Source organism: Phoca vitulina, unplaced genomic scaffold (assembly GCF_004348235.1).
Source record: "Phoca vitulina isolate PV1807 unplaced genomic scaffold, GSC_HSeal_1.0 scaffold1, whole genome shotgun sequence".
Taxonomy (NCBI): domain Eukaryota; kingdom Metazoa; phylum Chordata; class Mammalia; order Carnivora; family Phocidae; genus Phoca; species Phoca vitulina.
In genome coordinates this window covers 98,893,031-98,909,611 of record NW_022589704.1, presented here as the reverse complement: position 1 = coordinate 98,909,611, position 16,581 = coordinate 98,893,031, and the positions used below count along the sequence as shown (strand labels likewise).

Sequence of the window (16,581 nt, the reverse complement as noted above, 5' to 3'; positions counted from 1 at the left end):
CAGTCATCTGGGCAGAAATTGCCCCTTTATCCCCAGCTTTGCAAAATGGCTAGCTGCCTCCCACACTGCTGTTAGCTGGCCTCTCACACTCTTTCCAGTTTCCTTTTCTCACCCCTTCCCCCATGAGCCTCACTATGAGAGAGCAAGTAAACAACCCTTGGATTGTACCGCAAAGGTCTGTGTAGACCGGTCGCGGAAGCCTTAGGCACTGGGGTCCACTCACTGCTACTTTTCCCCATTCCTCTTCCAGCAACGTATTCAGTCCTTGATGACCAAGATGACTGCCATGGCAAATGAGGAGGTGAGGGGGTACTGCGTGGGGGGCGCGGTGTGGAGGTGGGGACGTGGAACCGCCCTGCGCTGCCCTGGGGGGCCTCCTCCCAGAGGGACCCCCTTCATCAGAGCCCTGTCTTTTCAGCACTCAATGCTTCCTCTTTCCTTAGGGTCTTTCTTTTAGGAAGCTTTCTACCAGTGCATAGCGTTGCCATCCTTGGGAACCTCTGGGGGTCTGGAAGGACCCTTAGGAGGGTCCCTCTACTGTCTGTAGAGGAGCCATGGTTCAGCCCTGCCTCTCCATAACCACCCATGCCAGAAGAGCCCTCATCTTCTGTTTCCTTCCCACGCCATCTGGGTAGAAAATAGAATACCACATTTATCGTTGGTCTTCCAGAGCTCAAGGCCTGTCCAAAAGGTTTCACCAAGGGCTTTGAAAGGATCTCTCCTTTTTAGGGCAGGAAAGGCCTGTGGTAGTTAAAAGATATTTGGAGAGTTCTGAGATTCCTGTTCCTCTCCCATTTGTACTTCTTTTTCCCCTGAGTCGTCAGCCCTCCATGTTCCCTACAGGCTCTGTCAGTGATGCTGAGGAAGAGACCCTGAGATGGGGTATTTGGGGTAAAGAACGATTTCCGAGGGGCACCCAGGGACCAGGGAGAATCTGGCACAATCAACCGAATGACTTAGAAGATAGAGAGATGGCTTAACATTTGTCCCAAGGCTTGTTTCCCCATTCCTTGTTGATGGATACCTAAACAAAAGCCAGAGTATTCTTCCCCCTGGGAATATTATCTGTTTTTGCTCTATGACTCAGAGCGTTCAGATTTTGCAGTTCTGTGAAAGACAAGCATGACCTAGAACCCCCTCTCCCTGTGATTGCAGAGCCGCCTCACCGCCAGCTCAGTGGGCCAAATCGTGGGACTCTGCTCTGCTGAGATCAAGCAGATTGTGTCCGAGTATGCAGAGAAGGTACGTGGGGGCCCGGCTGGAGTCTTTGCCTCAGGTCATGCCCCCAGGATTTGTTCTGTGTCCCTACACCCTTTTGCATCATCGATGGAGTCAAGTTGTAATTCAGCAGCAACATTTGTCAGAAACATGCATGCCATGCAAAGCCGTCAGCATTTGCCCCTTAACTCAGTTAATTTTCTTCTGCAGTGCCTATTTTTCTATACATATAAAGAGAAAACCTGTCTCTCAGAGCAATGATCGCATCTGATAAATCGATTCCTGAGGTATAGCACAGACATTTTTCCTTCTGTACCAGGCTTCTTATAACTCGGGCTCAGTTTGGTGATTGGGTCGAAGAATAAGCTTTGCCACTTAGGAGACAAACCCCATAACTCAGCCAAGCCCAAGGCAAAATTTTTTGTTCCACTTTATTAAAAGGGTATAGAATGAACTAAAGCCTGAAAGTCATATTTCAGTGTTAGATTTTTTTCTATGCTAAGAATGGGCAGCAGGACCTTGACTATTTCAGGGAGACAGTGATTAATCATTTTGCACGTAACTGATTCTGGTCCGGCTGAGATGTAGTATCAGTAAAATCAGATTTACAGGGCATTGTTTCACATCCTTCCTTTCCCAGCCATACTCAATCCATCCCCCTAAAACGTTGATGTCTGTTGAAACATCCAGCTTTGCTTTCCCTGTCTCAGAACCTTGACCACAAATTAGTTCTGCTCCGACCCTCCGTGCAATATTCTTCTGAAGTGATTTTGCACAGATGATGTACTTGGGGAAGGGATGTCTCCTGAAACTGAGAGTTATGACCTACTGTAAACACAGCAGGTGGTCACCTCCCACCAAGTGAGGGGTCTTTGAGCAATACAGTGAGTAAAATGGCTTAGAATGTCTGGGGGTGCGATTCTCGTGTTTCCCCTATGCCCCCCCCCCCCACAAGTCAGTGCTTCTTACTATGGGTTTTCTAATCCAACTTTCATAGAGTCCAAAGTGTCCTCTGTTTCAATTTGCCACCCAGGAAAGGTGACTGTGGTCAAAATGTCCTCAGAGATTTGACCGGAAAAGGACTTAGATAATCCTAAAAGTACAAACCAACTTAAAAGCCTTGAAAATGTAGTTGAGGAGAATGATTCATTCATTGCCCCAAGAAGAAAGTTTCTTGATTTGTGGTCGGCACACACGTGGATGGCAAGAGTATGAGTCTACATTTGCCCTTATGTTGCCACATAGCATTGCTGAATCCAGTTTTTAAAAAAAGACAACTAGAAGATGGGGCACTCACTGCAGGGGCCCTGACTTTTGTCTTCATACTTCCCACTGCAGGCAGATAGGAGCTCAGATTATTTTAAGAGGGAAAGCAAGCAGGCTGACCCTCCTTTGATGGTAGTATGCCTCTCCTTGCCTGGGAGTCCTGAAGCTTACCTCTTTCCCCAGTCAGCTCTGCATGTCCGTGTCTCCTGGTTCTCTTATCCCCTGACCTTTGCCCTCCTCACCCTTGTACAGTGATCTATACGCAACACCAGTGGCTGCACTCTCTACCCACATTCCATTCTTCCAGAAGAGAGTGACATTAGAGGTAGTTTTGGACAGGTCTCTTTCTAAGGACATATATAATTAAACTTCTCATGAAGAATTAGAGGTCCAGAGTTCACTGCTTGACTGTCTGTGTTGTTTGCATTATGTATGTAGATCATACAGCATTAAAGGTAATGATTTTTAAAATTAAATCCTATTAATCCTATTCCCATATCACAGTCATCTCACACTTACATATTACCCCCCAGGGTCTGTCCCACATATCCATGGTCATTCCTAGTTGCAGCCATCATGTATATCTAAAAGAGGTAGGGTGATATAGTTAAAAAGACAGCATTTGAAGTTATATCTTGGTTCATATCTGTCTCCTCTACTTCCCAGCTGTATGACCTTGACCAGTTTATTTAAACCCTCTTTGTCCTCCTATCTCCCCCTATAAAATGGGGATAATATTACTTTGCTGTCAGGGTGTTGTGAAGATTAAGTAAAATGTGACTAAATGCCTCGAACAGTGTCTGGCACGTGATAGCTATTCAGCTAATGGTCGCTTTCATTTGCTTTTTTATAGTCTGCATTTTTTTTTATGTCATTTCAAATCCTAAACATTTTCTGTGTTTCTGGCCTTTGCAGTTATTTGAATATTGGATAATCCATGTGTTAATACAGCCCAATTCCTCAAACATTTCCCTGTTGTTCGACTTTTGTTTGTGTTTGCCATTGTGGATAACGCTGTCGTAAACTCTGAGCAGATAGTTTCTACTAAAAGGTTTCCTAGGAGTTGGATGTTGGGTTATGACCTCTCTTTGTTGCTTTACAAATAAGTTGTAACAACATACAGGGGCTTCACCATGGCCCAACATTTCCAACTTTGTTCATTTGTCTAACTTGCTACTTTAGTACCATAAAATGGCACCTCTTTGAACCCAAGAGGTTGGACCATGGTTCCATGTTTTGTTTACTCTATTTTCTACTATGTAAATTGTCTGTTATTCCCTGTACTCATTTATCTTTTGGATATGTGATGTTTTTCTTGTAAATTTGTATATAGTCTGTATTCTGTATTTATGTATTTCATCACAGAAGTATTTCTTGGCTGTTCTTTTATTTTTGAATTGCTTTTCATTATAAACAAGGAATTTGTACCTAAATCAGTGGATCTTCTTGTTATTGTTTCCAGGTGACAGGGTCATCATTTTTCCATGGATCTAGTAAAGTAATCCATTACATTTCAGTTCATCTTTTACTGATTATGTTTAATTCTTTAACTTATGTGGAGTTCACTTTTATTTAGTCTAAAATGGGATCCGTGCTAATTTTCCTCCTCCTGTCCACTCTCCTAATACCATTTATTCATAATTTCTTTATACTTACTTGGAGATAGCTTACTGTATTTTTGTGGTTTTGATCTAATTTAAACTGTATATGGACTGTTTCTTACTTTATTGGTTTACACTCCTCTAATTTTATGCAAGTTCCATGGTGACGTTATGTTTGGCTTTGTTGCAGTTGTTTGCATTATTGTTTGCTCTTGTTTTATCAGTGGCCTCCCACCAGAGACCATGAGGAACACAACTGTAGTTGAACAGTAGGGTTTATTGTTGGTGCTGGTGGGGGAGACTGTGCACCAGTGGGGAGCCATACGGCATCTCAGTAAGGAGGCATTAGAAAAGACTTACTATGGGATTTGGGCTTGTTTTAGGGGTTTTGAGGGAAGGACCAAGAAGGTAGGGCTTTGCTCTGTGTTGGATGTTTTAAGGAAGGGCAATTCTATAGATGAGTGTCTAAATAAATTTTATAAGATGGAGGAATGAAAAAAAAAATTAAAAAGATGGGGTAATGAGTCAGGGTTAAAGCTGTGTACTCATATTAGCCAGTATAGGGGGATGTTTGGTCCATTTTTGTGATTTGAGCAATGATTAGGTTTTGTCCATGTTCAGACATGATTACAGAGTGGTCGTGTTTTTGCCTTCATCTTCAAGACCTTGTGTGATGTTGACATTCTTTGGAATTACCTGTGTTTAACACCAAGACCAAGTATGTGCAGGGCAACTCCCAGCAACATCAAGGCCTTGCTGAGAATGCCAGGTCGGCTTTCAGATGCCAGAGGATACCTTACTTTTTCTCTGTTTGTTCATATAATTAGTTATCTATTGCTGCATAGCCCATAGAGCTTAAAACAACACACATTTATTATCTCACAGTCTCTGTGGGTCAGCAGTTGAGCATAGATTAGCAGGATTCTTTGTTTAGGACTCTCACAAGATTGCAATGAAGGTGCTGCCCGGGGCTGCTTTCTCATCTGAGGCTCAACTGGGGCAGGATCCACTTCTAAGCTCATGTGGTTGTTAGCAGCATTCAGCCTGTTGGCTGAAGTCCTCAGCTCTTGCTGGCTGCCAGCTGGAGGCTGCCCTCAGTTCCTTGCCATGTGGCCTTCCCCAGCATTGCTACTTGTTTCATCAAAGCCAGCAAGGGAGAGCACCTCCTCATAGGCTAGACATTACACTTATCTGTAATAGCTATGTACATGCACTCACATCTATCCCATCACTTTGCTGTCTTCTGTTGATTAGAAACAAGTCACAGGTCCCACCCCCATTCAGGGGAGGGGCTTACACAAAGGCCTGAACACCAGGAGGCAGAAGGATAGGGCTTTCGTGGGTTGTCCACCACAGTGTGTTTGTTTTTCACTTTAATCTTACTGCCATGAGGGGCGCCTGGGTGGCTCAGTTGTTAAGCGTCTGCCTTCAGCTCAGGTCATGATCCCAGGGTCCTGGGATTGAGTCCCACGTCAGGCTCCCTGCTCCGTGGGAAGCCTGCTTCTCCCTTTCCCACTCCCCCTGCTTGTGTTCCCTCTCTCGCTGTCTCTCTCTGTCAAATAAATAAATAAATTACATATATATATATATATATATATATATATCTAATCTTACTGCCATGAATTGGGCTGATACCAGGCACTGGCAATTTATCTAAAATCCATGCCCCTCCCTTCAGGGTTTCAGTAATGAATCCCTTGGAAGTGGGGATGGTATTGAGGGATGCCCCAAAGGGAAGCCATCAGAGGCACTTGAAAGAAACCCAAATTAGGCTGTGAACAGGATGGAGTTTTGCTTCGTGAAGAAAAGGAAAGGGACAAGATAGTTTTGGGAGGATGAAAGAGTGAAAATGATTTTGTGACCAGGGAATGAATCGAACAGCCGGCCTGGTGCAAGTTGGAAACTTGACAGGCATTGGGATATAAAAATGTGGTAAAACACATGTGCAGGCTTCTCTTTGATTCGTAAAGTTCACAAGTTCTTATAATAGTGTAACATGATAAGTAGCCCATGTGTTTCAAAGCAAACCTCTGAGATATGTAACTCAATTTAATATGGTTCCTGTAAAGCAGCAGGGAAGAGGAATGTGAAGAAGCTCCCAGATATATAATTCATGAGTTCATGTAGGCTCTCAGCTAAGGAGCACCATCTCCCCTTTTTTCGAAGGGTAATGCCCTTCCCAGAATGTGCTAGATGAGACACCGCTGTGCTTTTTCGTGTTGATGTCTAATATGCTCACTGCATCTTAGCATTCATTTTTATTGGGAAGGAGAGTCTGTGACTGTGATTTGCAAAGCACTAAAAAGCCTGACTGTCCAAAACCCACTTCTGCTCTGGAATCCCCCACTAGCTTGAGCCAGAAGAAAGGGAAGGAAGCTGACCCAGGGAAGGTGCCAGGTCCCTAGAAGGGCAAGTAGGGACTATCCCTAATGCCACATGTTAACCAACCATGTACCATTTCAACCACTTTCATACTTGACAGCCAGCTAAATCATTCCTTGGTCAGCATCTCCCTGAGACAGAATCTTAGAACATTTTGTAAATCTAGAAGCACACATGTGCCTTGGGGAATCAGAAGAGTCTATCCTGTGTGCCTTCTCTGTGCTCGGTGCCTTGTATACCATCACCTCATTAATTCTCAGAGCAGGGGGCTGCCTCCTTGCATATAATCTTCTGCCTTCCTTCATCATTATACTTACTCATGTGCAGCTGAAACTCTCTGTTTATGTGTATGTGGACCATGTTTTACTCCTCTCTGTAACCTCGGAGCCTTGCCAAGGACCTGGTAATGTTGGTGCTCAGTATGTAAGTATGTGATATTATACCCATTTTGCAGATGAAGATACTAAAGGGTTCAGTAACTTGTCCAGTATCATGTAGCTAAGAAGTTCCAGGTTCACATACAGGACTGTCTGACTTTGAAACCTGTCTCCTTGGCAAGGTAGAGCGTCTACAGGGGAAAGCAGGGAAGGCCTCCTTTGCCGTCATCCTTCATGTCTGTCTTCCAGGCTTGCAGTGAAAAAGCCTCATTAGATTCTTTCACCATCCAGCTGCCTACCTTGGGCTAAGTAGAGAGAAGAGGCCAGGTCATGTTGGGAACTAGCCACAGAAATACGTAAAATGAAAATGGTGTGGCCCAGGCACTCACACACAATCACATCTATGCTGCTAAAAGCTGTGGAAGTTTCTGTGTGGGGTGTGTGCATATGTGATTTTTCATATCACTGGAAAATAATCTCCTACAACCCTCTAGATTGTAACATCCTGGCCAGAAGACTGTCAACTTCTTGATAAATTTACAGCCATCAAAGGACTTATTTGTGGAAGGTATTCTTTTTCTTAATAGGTTTCGGAAATGTTCCTTTCCGGCAATTAAGAAATTCTGGCACCGTTGCTTCTGAACTTTTGATTCTGAGGACCATTCTCTGGCAGTTAATCGGAAGCCCAGGCTGTCTTGAAATTTTATCTTTCAGGAGCTATCTTTCTTTTTATCTTTTATCTAATTAGAGCTGGGTATAGCCGAAAAGAGGTCATAGCCAGGGTATGGTCAGGGCTGCACATATAAAAGCACGAAGGAAAGAAAGTCTCCTCTAGAGAATGCAGACAACCACGTTTGGCTAGACTTTGTCCCTCTCTTCTGTGATAATTTATATTCCACTATGATGCAAAACCAGCAAAGAAAGCTGCCTCTTAAGTTCTGCACTCGCTCACCTGGACAGTATGCTGTGTAGGAGCCTTTTGTTTGCAAGTGATAGAAGCTGCCCAGAATGGTATAAGCAAAAAGGGAACGTTTATCAGCTGTCATAACTGGGATGTCTGTGAATGCAGGGGTCCCAGGGACTCCAGCAGGCTTGTGTCTGTCATCTCTCTGCCCTTGCTTCACTTCGTTTCTCTCCTCTGTTGCCACCTGGCAGCTTCACCACGGACTGTCAGTCTTCTAGCACCCTCCCCACTTCTGTGCGTAAAGTCCTAAGGACAATCTCTGTTTGCCATGGCTTAGGTCACATATTCCTCCGGGGACCAATTGTTTAGGCCAGGCGGCCGCCAGCCTCTTGATTGGCAGCCGGTCTGGAGTAAGAACGAATGGGTGATAGTGGACCCCTGTAGGAACTGTTAGAAACCAAGTGATGCTAGGCACACGCTGCGGCTGGCGCCTCCTCGGGGAATTTGTCTAAATCAGATGGGATTAACCCAGAAGAGTTAGTTGTTAATATGTCATCCATCCTCTTGAGGTAACTGCCTTTGTGTTGTTGTTTCTCTACCCTGGTTTTGTATTTCCAGGTGGGGCGATTCCAGTTAGCTTTTTCAAACGGTTACAAAGAAAATTGATATCATTTTAGAGATATTTTCAGTCTTTGACTTGACTTCTTTTCTGCCAGAGGACTGACAGAACTGAACCCTGAGATGGGATGATTTCCTCCTGCAGCAAACACCTGTTATGCGCACACTGCGTCCCAGACAGTGTCAGGTGTGGGGGGCAGGGCAGAGGTACGAGGAAGACGAGGATGCTGCCTCCAGGAGCTCCTAGTTAGCGGTCAGTCAGCCTGTAAAAAGAGAAATTACAGAATAATTTAACCTGTGTGATCTCAAAGGGATGCCAGTTGCTATTTGGTTTGTGTTGCCATTTGAAATGTCAGTATGTGCCCAAAGCCAACTGGTTGGTAGAGTGGATATTGAACTTTTTGTCCCAGGAATAAACAGGCAGAATGAATGACTTTTTTTTTTTTTAAGATTTTATTTATTTATTTGACAGAGAGAGACACAGTGAGAGAGGGAACACAAGCAGGGGGAGTGGGAGAGGGACAAGCAGGCTTCTCGCGGAGCAGGGAGCCTGATATGGGGCTCTATCCCAGGACCCTGGGACCATGACCTGAAGCGAAGGCAGACGCTTAACAACTGAGCCACCCAGGCGCCCCAATGAATGACTTTTTAAAACTATACCCAGTTGAGGTGAAATGGAAAGGGATAGTTTAAGGGGGGCTGGGGACTGAGGAAAGTTACTGATCCCCAGGGACCTTGCCAAGATTAGCAGATCTTGGGAACCTTAGGAGCTGGGAGACCCTGACTACTTTGTTATAAGAATCAGGCCTGAGTCAGAACCAGTGTGGTTTCTAGTCAGCTTGGATACAAAATGTTTCTAACCCCATCAGCCAGCCCCACCACAGAAAAGCATTTTTACCATTTTTTCCAGCAGCATTAGCATGTGAGCTAGAGAAGAAATATGGGGCAAGGGAGAAGTTATCTTCTTAGGAACCTCCTGCTGTGACCACAGACAGAAAAAAGGGTTGTTGTTTTTTTTTTCCAGGGGTTGATTTTTATACTCCTTCCTTCTGGACTGCATTTCTTCACACAAGGTCACGAGTGTTAGACAAGTCACACCCTAAGTCTGTAAACTTCCAGAGGGCCAAGATTTCATCTTTCATCTCTGTATCTCTGTTGCCTAACGCATAACAAGTGCTCAGTAGAGGCCGACAAGTGTCTGCAAGCACCCAGTGGCCATGAAGGGTGACTTTCCTTCCTAAGATGGGCTCTTCCGTGATGTTGTGTGGCTCCACTCCTGGCAGTCTCCTTCCAAGCACTGCTAACAATGCGCTGTTATCATTTGTCTCTACCTGTCTCCCAGGACTAGGATGTTTGCTGTAAATGAGGGCTGGGATCATTGTATATACCCAGTGCCCAACATAATAGGGTTTTCATGAACATTTGTTGAAGAGAAGAAAAACGGGAGGGAGGTAGAAGACAGAACAAGAAGAGCTTTCAAAACTCTCTCTTCCTCTGTGGCACAATTTAGGCTTGGAGAGAATGTGGAGGATAACACCTTTATTTGTGAATGAGTCGGTTTTCCCTGACTAGACTGTGGAGGTCCAGGGGTAAGGTCTATGTCTCTTTCTATGTCCCCACTACCTACCATTGTGCCTCACACATGATAGGGTCTGAGTAAAGGTTAATTGAGCGAAGTAAAGGAAGGTGGGAGAGAGAGATTTTAAACTGTAATCCGCATTTAGAGATTAAGGAACCCTATAAATCTGGAGAGAATGATGCTAAATGTGGGGTTTCTAAAATATTCCAAGATTTCCTAAAATCTGAGGGACTGATGCAATACACAGTAACAATAAAAAAAGAGAAAACAATGGTATCAGCTAATGAATTGTCGACCTGGTAGGATTGTCTCAAGCTGCATAGCACAACCTATACCTTTCAGAGTCTTTATCAATTTGGATAAAGGCATAGAATTAGTTTTGTCAGATTTGGACATCACTTAAAGCTAAAAAAGAAGAGGTGACTAGCATACTGGAGAAAAGAATCAACATTCAAAAATATCTTAGATTGAAATTATGAGCCCAAACAAATTCATTTGTTAAAGAAGGTATATGTGAACTGTTCATTTCATTTCAGAAAAATCCGTCATACCAATTCAGGATTTGGTGAGCCTGCCATCCGACCTGACAGTAGTTCATGGAGATAAAAGTGGGAAGTTCTGGATTTTGTTCATGCCTCCTAAATGTTAAGTGCTTTCTGGGCAGATATACTATATTGCCTGCCTTGGAACCCACAGCTGTGCCTTAGATTCAGCAGTTACATGAATATGGGTCTTTGAGATTCATGGGATTTCATTAGTGGGAGTCAGGAATATTGAAGAATGTTTATCCAGTTTCGTCAGTGGAAGCAAAGAGGGTGAGTGATAGTCCCATCCCATCTGCAGGGCTCAGACTCCAGTGAAGAGTACTTGAAAAGGTCACTTGTCAGCTGGAGTATTTCTAGAGGGTAGTAGCCAAGATGGGGAAGGGTCCTGACATGTTTTATAGGAAGGGGAGAGGAAAGAGCTGTGGATACTTTTAGATAAATCTGTTATGTGAAAGAGCAATCTCTGTTGCTTCAGGGAAGAATGGCCATGTACGTGTTTGAGTCTTTTTTTTTTTTTAAGATTTTATTTATTTATTTGAGAGAGAGAGTGAGAGAGAGAGAGAGCACAAGAGCGGGGAGCAGGAGAGGGAGAAGCAGACTCCCCGCTGAGCAGGGAGCCCGATGCGGGACTCGATCCCAGGACTCCAGGATCATGACCTGAGCCGAAGGCAGTCGCTTAACCAACTGAGCCACCCAGGCACCCCACGTGTTTGAGTCTTTGCAGGTCTGATTCTGTCGGTTTCTGCTGGCTTTTTGCTCATACTTTGTACATGCTTTTGAATTTTGATTGTGAGTTCGTATGCCCTGGAAATTTACCAATAGAAATTCTTTGAAGCCTAGAACTGAATCTCTGTTCTTCCAGAGGGGATTTGCTTTTACTTCTGGCAAGCATCTGGAGACACCCCAGCCCAAGTCCATCATATACATGTCTTGACTTGTGGGTTTTTTGGACCATCCACGTAGTGTGTGCATTTAAATTACAGAACTGGACCAATCTGTTACAAATTCTCACTGCAGATTTTTTTTCTTCTTTCACTTGTTTATGCAAAGCGGTTATTGAATGATAAAAATCAACACTTGAGATCACCTGGCATTGGCAAGTACTTTCAAGAGAAAAGCCAACCTCAGTGGTTATATATACCTTCCTGGAGCTCTGCTTTCACTAACTCTTTGGCCTTGCAGGTTTTCTTACATTCTTGCTAGCTCATAGGTTTTGTAAAATATTTAAAAAAAAAAATATTCTGGGGTGTTTGGGTGCCTCACTTGGTTAAGCATCTGACTCATGATTTCAGCTCAGGTCATGAACTCAAGGTCCTAAGCTTGAGCCCCATGTTGGGCTCCGCACTCAGCAGGGAGTCTGCTTGGGATTCTGTCTCTCTCCCGCCCCCCCCCACCTCCTGTGTGTATGCACACACTAAATAATTAATAAATAAAAATATTTTATATCATCTGTTTATTTGCTTTCAATAGAAGGGTTTATCAGGGTGCCAGAAACTGAAGTCCATCTGTTCGGGACAGAGAACTATATCATGAGATAGGGATCTTTCTTACTGACAGCTTAGGGATGGTATTTTAGTACAGGGAGGGAGGTAATACAGGAGAGATTCCTATTTTAGGAAGAAGGTTGATATGTAGATAACCTTTGGGGTCTCTTTCATTATAAAAGTATATAGTTCTAGCTAAAGTAATCATTTTTTGTTTCTCTTAGGAATTTACTATTTTGAACAAGACTAATATTATCGAATGACATTTAAATCTGGTTCCCCTAACAGTGGAAGTTGTGAATATCTGTCAATTGTTAGGAAACATTGAATCTGCACTAGAAGTCGTCTTAATCCACACTGCGGTTTTGAAAGCACGTTCTTAATCTGAAATTGTTGAACAAAATTAGATTGGTTCTTTAGCCCTCCCTCCAGTGTAAACACAAATGGAATTATTTGTGAATGATTGGCATTCGTGGAGAGATATTGCACTTTTCATGTAGAAATCTGTTAAGATGCCCCAAGGATTTAAATTTTTTCTGTCAAGGATTTACTTTAAAGTTTCCTCTCCTGTTCTCCATCTGTCCAGCCTTGTCTCATCCTTCCAGATCAACTTCGTCATCTTTAATTTCCTTCTCACTGTGACTGTCAGTGACCAGGATGCCAGATGCTCTAAAAACCTGTTTTTGCCTTCATCAGTCTGCTCTAAAAGACCTGTTTCTGCCCTTATCAGTCTCTAGATTGCTTAACAAAAAGTATGTTTGAAAAATAGAGCTATCAGCTTTCCATTTCCTAGGTTAAGACTCTTCAATTCAGCTCTAGCATAATTATTATATCTGCACAAAAATAACTTCCCATTAAACAAAGCACTTTGCATAGCACCATCTCTAGACTCAAAGGCAAACAGAGGAACCTACAAATTCATATGAACTATGGGCCTGTTTATGTGCATATTATTCATTTTAATTGGGCTAGAGAAATGTCAGATATGGAAATGGCATTTAGTGTTCTGATATTATCGTGTATTAATGCTTTGCAGATTCAAATTTAAGGGACTGCACTTAGCAATGAGAATTGCTATCTATCAGTAAGAGAAAGGATTTTGAAAGCCCATGTCTGCTTAGAGCATATCATAACAGATATAGTAAGTTTGTAGAGTGACTTCAAGGTTCTTTCTGTGCACTGTAAGTATTTTCTCTCTATGTGTATGGTTCTCTGAATCACCTGTCTAGTGAAAGAACTTTCCTCTCTCAATGTTAGATAAGTGGTGGGTGGGCCCACTCCACTGATTGGAGTTCCTTCCTAATAAGGCTGCCCTAATCAATGGTTGGGACCAATACATGATTCTCTAGTGAGCCAGGCCCCTTAGATTAAAGTAGTGGTTCTCAAAATTTTCAGTTTCAGGACCCTTTAAGAACTCTTCAAGACTACTGAGGTCTCAGTAGCTTACATATTAATTCATTTACAAAGAGCAATAATAAATGCTTTATATATTAACATCAAAGCAATGATATTATCACATGACATGTAACATCTGGAAAACCTCACTGTATAATCATGAGAGAATAAGAATGAAAAAAATGGGGGCGCCTGGGTGGCTCAGTCGTTAAGCGTCTGCCTTCAGCTCAGGTCATGATCCCACGGTCCTGGGATCGAGCCCCACACTGGGCATCCTGCTCAGCGGGAAGCCTGCTTCTCCCCCTCCCACTCCCCCTGCTTGTGTTCCTTCTCTCATTTTGTCTCTCTCTGTCAAATAAATAAATAAAATCTTTAAAAAAAAAAAAAAAAGAATGAAAAAAATGACATTTTAGTATTATGAAAAAGATTTTGACCCCAGAGACCCCTGTGAGGGTCTTGAGGGACCATGTGGCTAAAAATTAAATCTAGATAGATAGTAAAAGAGAGAGAAAAAGAGAAAGAGAGAGATAACCAACTAGCCTGGAAACCTGCTTTCCAGATAGCAAGATAGCTATTGGTTTTCCTGTAAGAAGCATTCTTAGAAGTGAAGTCAGAGGCCTTGATTTTAAAACAAAGTTGTATGTATGCCAGGTAGGTAAAGAAGCTCGGTAGGAAATACACTTTTCATGGTCTTAGGACCTTGGCCATAAAAGCAGTTCATCAGCAAACCTTCTAAAACTTGGAGACACCATCCAAGCCAGGCCAGAGGTGCAGAACAGCACTGAATGAGTATGTGCTTGCCCCCAAAGACTGGAGGAAGTCTGGGGGGTAAGCAAAACACTGATCCCCTGGAGCCTGCCAGCCCACAGCTCTATCTGGTCCAGAGCCACACAGGCAAGTTGGAGGAGGTCAGGATATTCAAGATAATCCTGACATCAAACATAGGGATATAACGTGTGGGGTAGTTCCAATGAACAGGGAATTAGTTCTATTTCAAATGTCAATAAATCATGAGCTAGAAGGCTTATGTAATTCTCCGAGTTAAGTGAAATGCTCTGAGGATATGCCAGAGACATGTAGGAAATCAGTGTCCAGGAATCTGAGTTGGATGTTAAAACCCAAATCTGAAAATGAACTATAAGAAAAAGCTATTAAATATATAGCAGACAAAAGTGGCCAAATTAATAGCATAGTTCAGGGTGACACCGTCAAAGTAAAGGAGATATAATTAGCTCATTATAATTCTGTTTCTGACAAGTGATTTGGAAATTGAGAGGGAGTGGTCCTTCCTGCACCCTCTTTTTTTATACTCAAATCATTTTCAGAAACAATTCTCCCTCCCTAGACTACAGGTTGTGAATATCTTGATATGACCAAATGTATTTTTAAAAGTTAACTCCAATTCCCAGAGATTCAGATAAGCTGGAGTGTGTTAGTTGACAGTTTCTGCAGTCCCGGGTTTCAAGGCTAGATATGTAGCAATACCAAATGCTTAGTTTTTCTATTTCCTTGATGGCCCACCAGTGCAGGAGATGGAAAGCCATATTCCTTACTGTTTTGTGCAGCCATATCCTGCTGGTTGTTCCCCACCCCCGGAGCCATTAAGCAGCAAAAACTCATCATCTGTTAGTAGTACTGCTGAATTATTCAGGGAAATCCTTAACCAAAATAAATGGTGACTATTCCATCCAATTTCTCCTCCTCTTCAGTTTCCCATCTCTTTTCCCCATGGGCAGATCTTCCAGACTTTCAAGCTTATGATCACTGCTAAAACATGCAGGAAAAATTGAATACCCAAATAGTTGTGTTGCACTTGGGCTTAAAGTCAGTACTTAGTTTGGTACTGGGATACTTCCAGTCAAAAAGGAAATGTGGTGGAAATAGGCATTTGTTTAATAAAGCTCATCTACGCTCTTTTATGATCATCTAAGAAGTATTAGAAGGACTCCTATTAACAATAAGTGTGCCTGGATGGCTCAGTGGTTAAGCGACTGCCTTCGGCTCAGGTCATGATCCCAGGGTCCTGGGATCGAGCCCCACATCAGGCTCCCTGCTGAGCAGGGAGCCTGCCTCTCCCTCTCCCTCTGCCTGCTCCCCCTGCCTGTGCTCTCTCTCTCTCTCTCTGTCAAATACAAAAAACAAAAATTAAAAAACAAAAAACAAAAAACAGTAAGATTGACCTTTTGTTTGTCCTGAGGCTGATGTTTGTGTTCTGTGTCCTTAACAAGCTACCTCCTCCTCTGTGTGGTTTCTCAGTGCTGTTGCTGCATTCACCCAGAAATCTCTCCCTGACTCACTTCGAGGCCTGACAGGTCTCTGCTGCCTGCTCAACCCTTTTTCTCCCTCCCCTCCTCACATTCAGTTTCAGGAATCTCCTACTGCCCCGTCAGCAACTTCTATCCCTCTCAGATCTATCCTCTGTGAACACCAAGAGTAGAAACAAGAACTGGTTAAAAGGGAATGGACCCATGGATGGGGGGAAATAAGTTAATAGGCTGTTGCTTTTCATGATAAATGCTTCCAAACGGTTAAACTTTTTGACCGTATATTTACAATACTTCAGTGAAAGTGAATCATTTCATCATTCTTGATAACTCCAGAGCAGTCTTACAAAGATATTGATATGACCATGTTCTTCCTTTGATGGTGCCTGTTGCCTATATGATACCAGCATAACCACAGTTACATATTCCTGTGCTTCTGCACATGCTGATCCCTCTGCCAGGAATGCAGATTCCCTTGGTAAGGATCTTGATCATTGTGTCAGAATCTTCTTCTCTGGACTTGGGATTTGCATAGGACCCCATGGCCACGCTGGCTTGGTTTTGACAGGCTGCCGAGTAGTGCTCTGCCCCAGGGTGAGCAGGGATGGGTCTGTCTTTTGTACACTGAGGTAGTCTTACTAAATCCTTTGGGCTTGCCCTCCCTGTTTCCCACAGCAGTCTGAGCTGTCAGCTGAAGAAAGTCCAGAAAAATTAGGAACCTCCCAACTTCATCGTCGAAAAGTCATCTCCTTGAACAAGCAGATTCTGCAGAAGACCAAACATCTGGAAGAGGTTGTTTTCTTTTTATAATTTCATTCAAGTAATATGAAATTTTTCTTCAAGAAGGGAGAAACTGGGGAAGGAGTGAAGATGTTTGTGTTAGAATGGAGGTTCTAAAACAGGGATTAGCATAGTACAGCCCTTGGGCCAATCCAGCTGCCACCCGTT

General features: G+C 43.2%; 1 protein-coding gene across 1 annotated transcript in view; it reads left to right on the top strand.

Annotated features, from left to right (window-relative positions):
- Positions 1-16,581, top strand: part of CCDC93 (coiled-coil domain containing 93) — an 88,803-nt gene that overhangs the window by 39,660 nt on the left and 32,562 nt on the right. Inside the window, exons 10-12 of the mRNA XM_032411886.1 lie at positions 251-301; positions 1,156-1,242; positions 16,309-16,425. Coding sequence (XP_032267777.1) covers positions 251-301; positions 1,156-1,242; positions 16,309-16,425 — 255 coding nt within the window. The remainder of the gene's footprint in view (positions 1-250; positions 302-1,155; positions 1,243-16,308; positions 16,426-16,581) is intronic.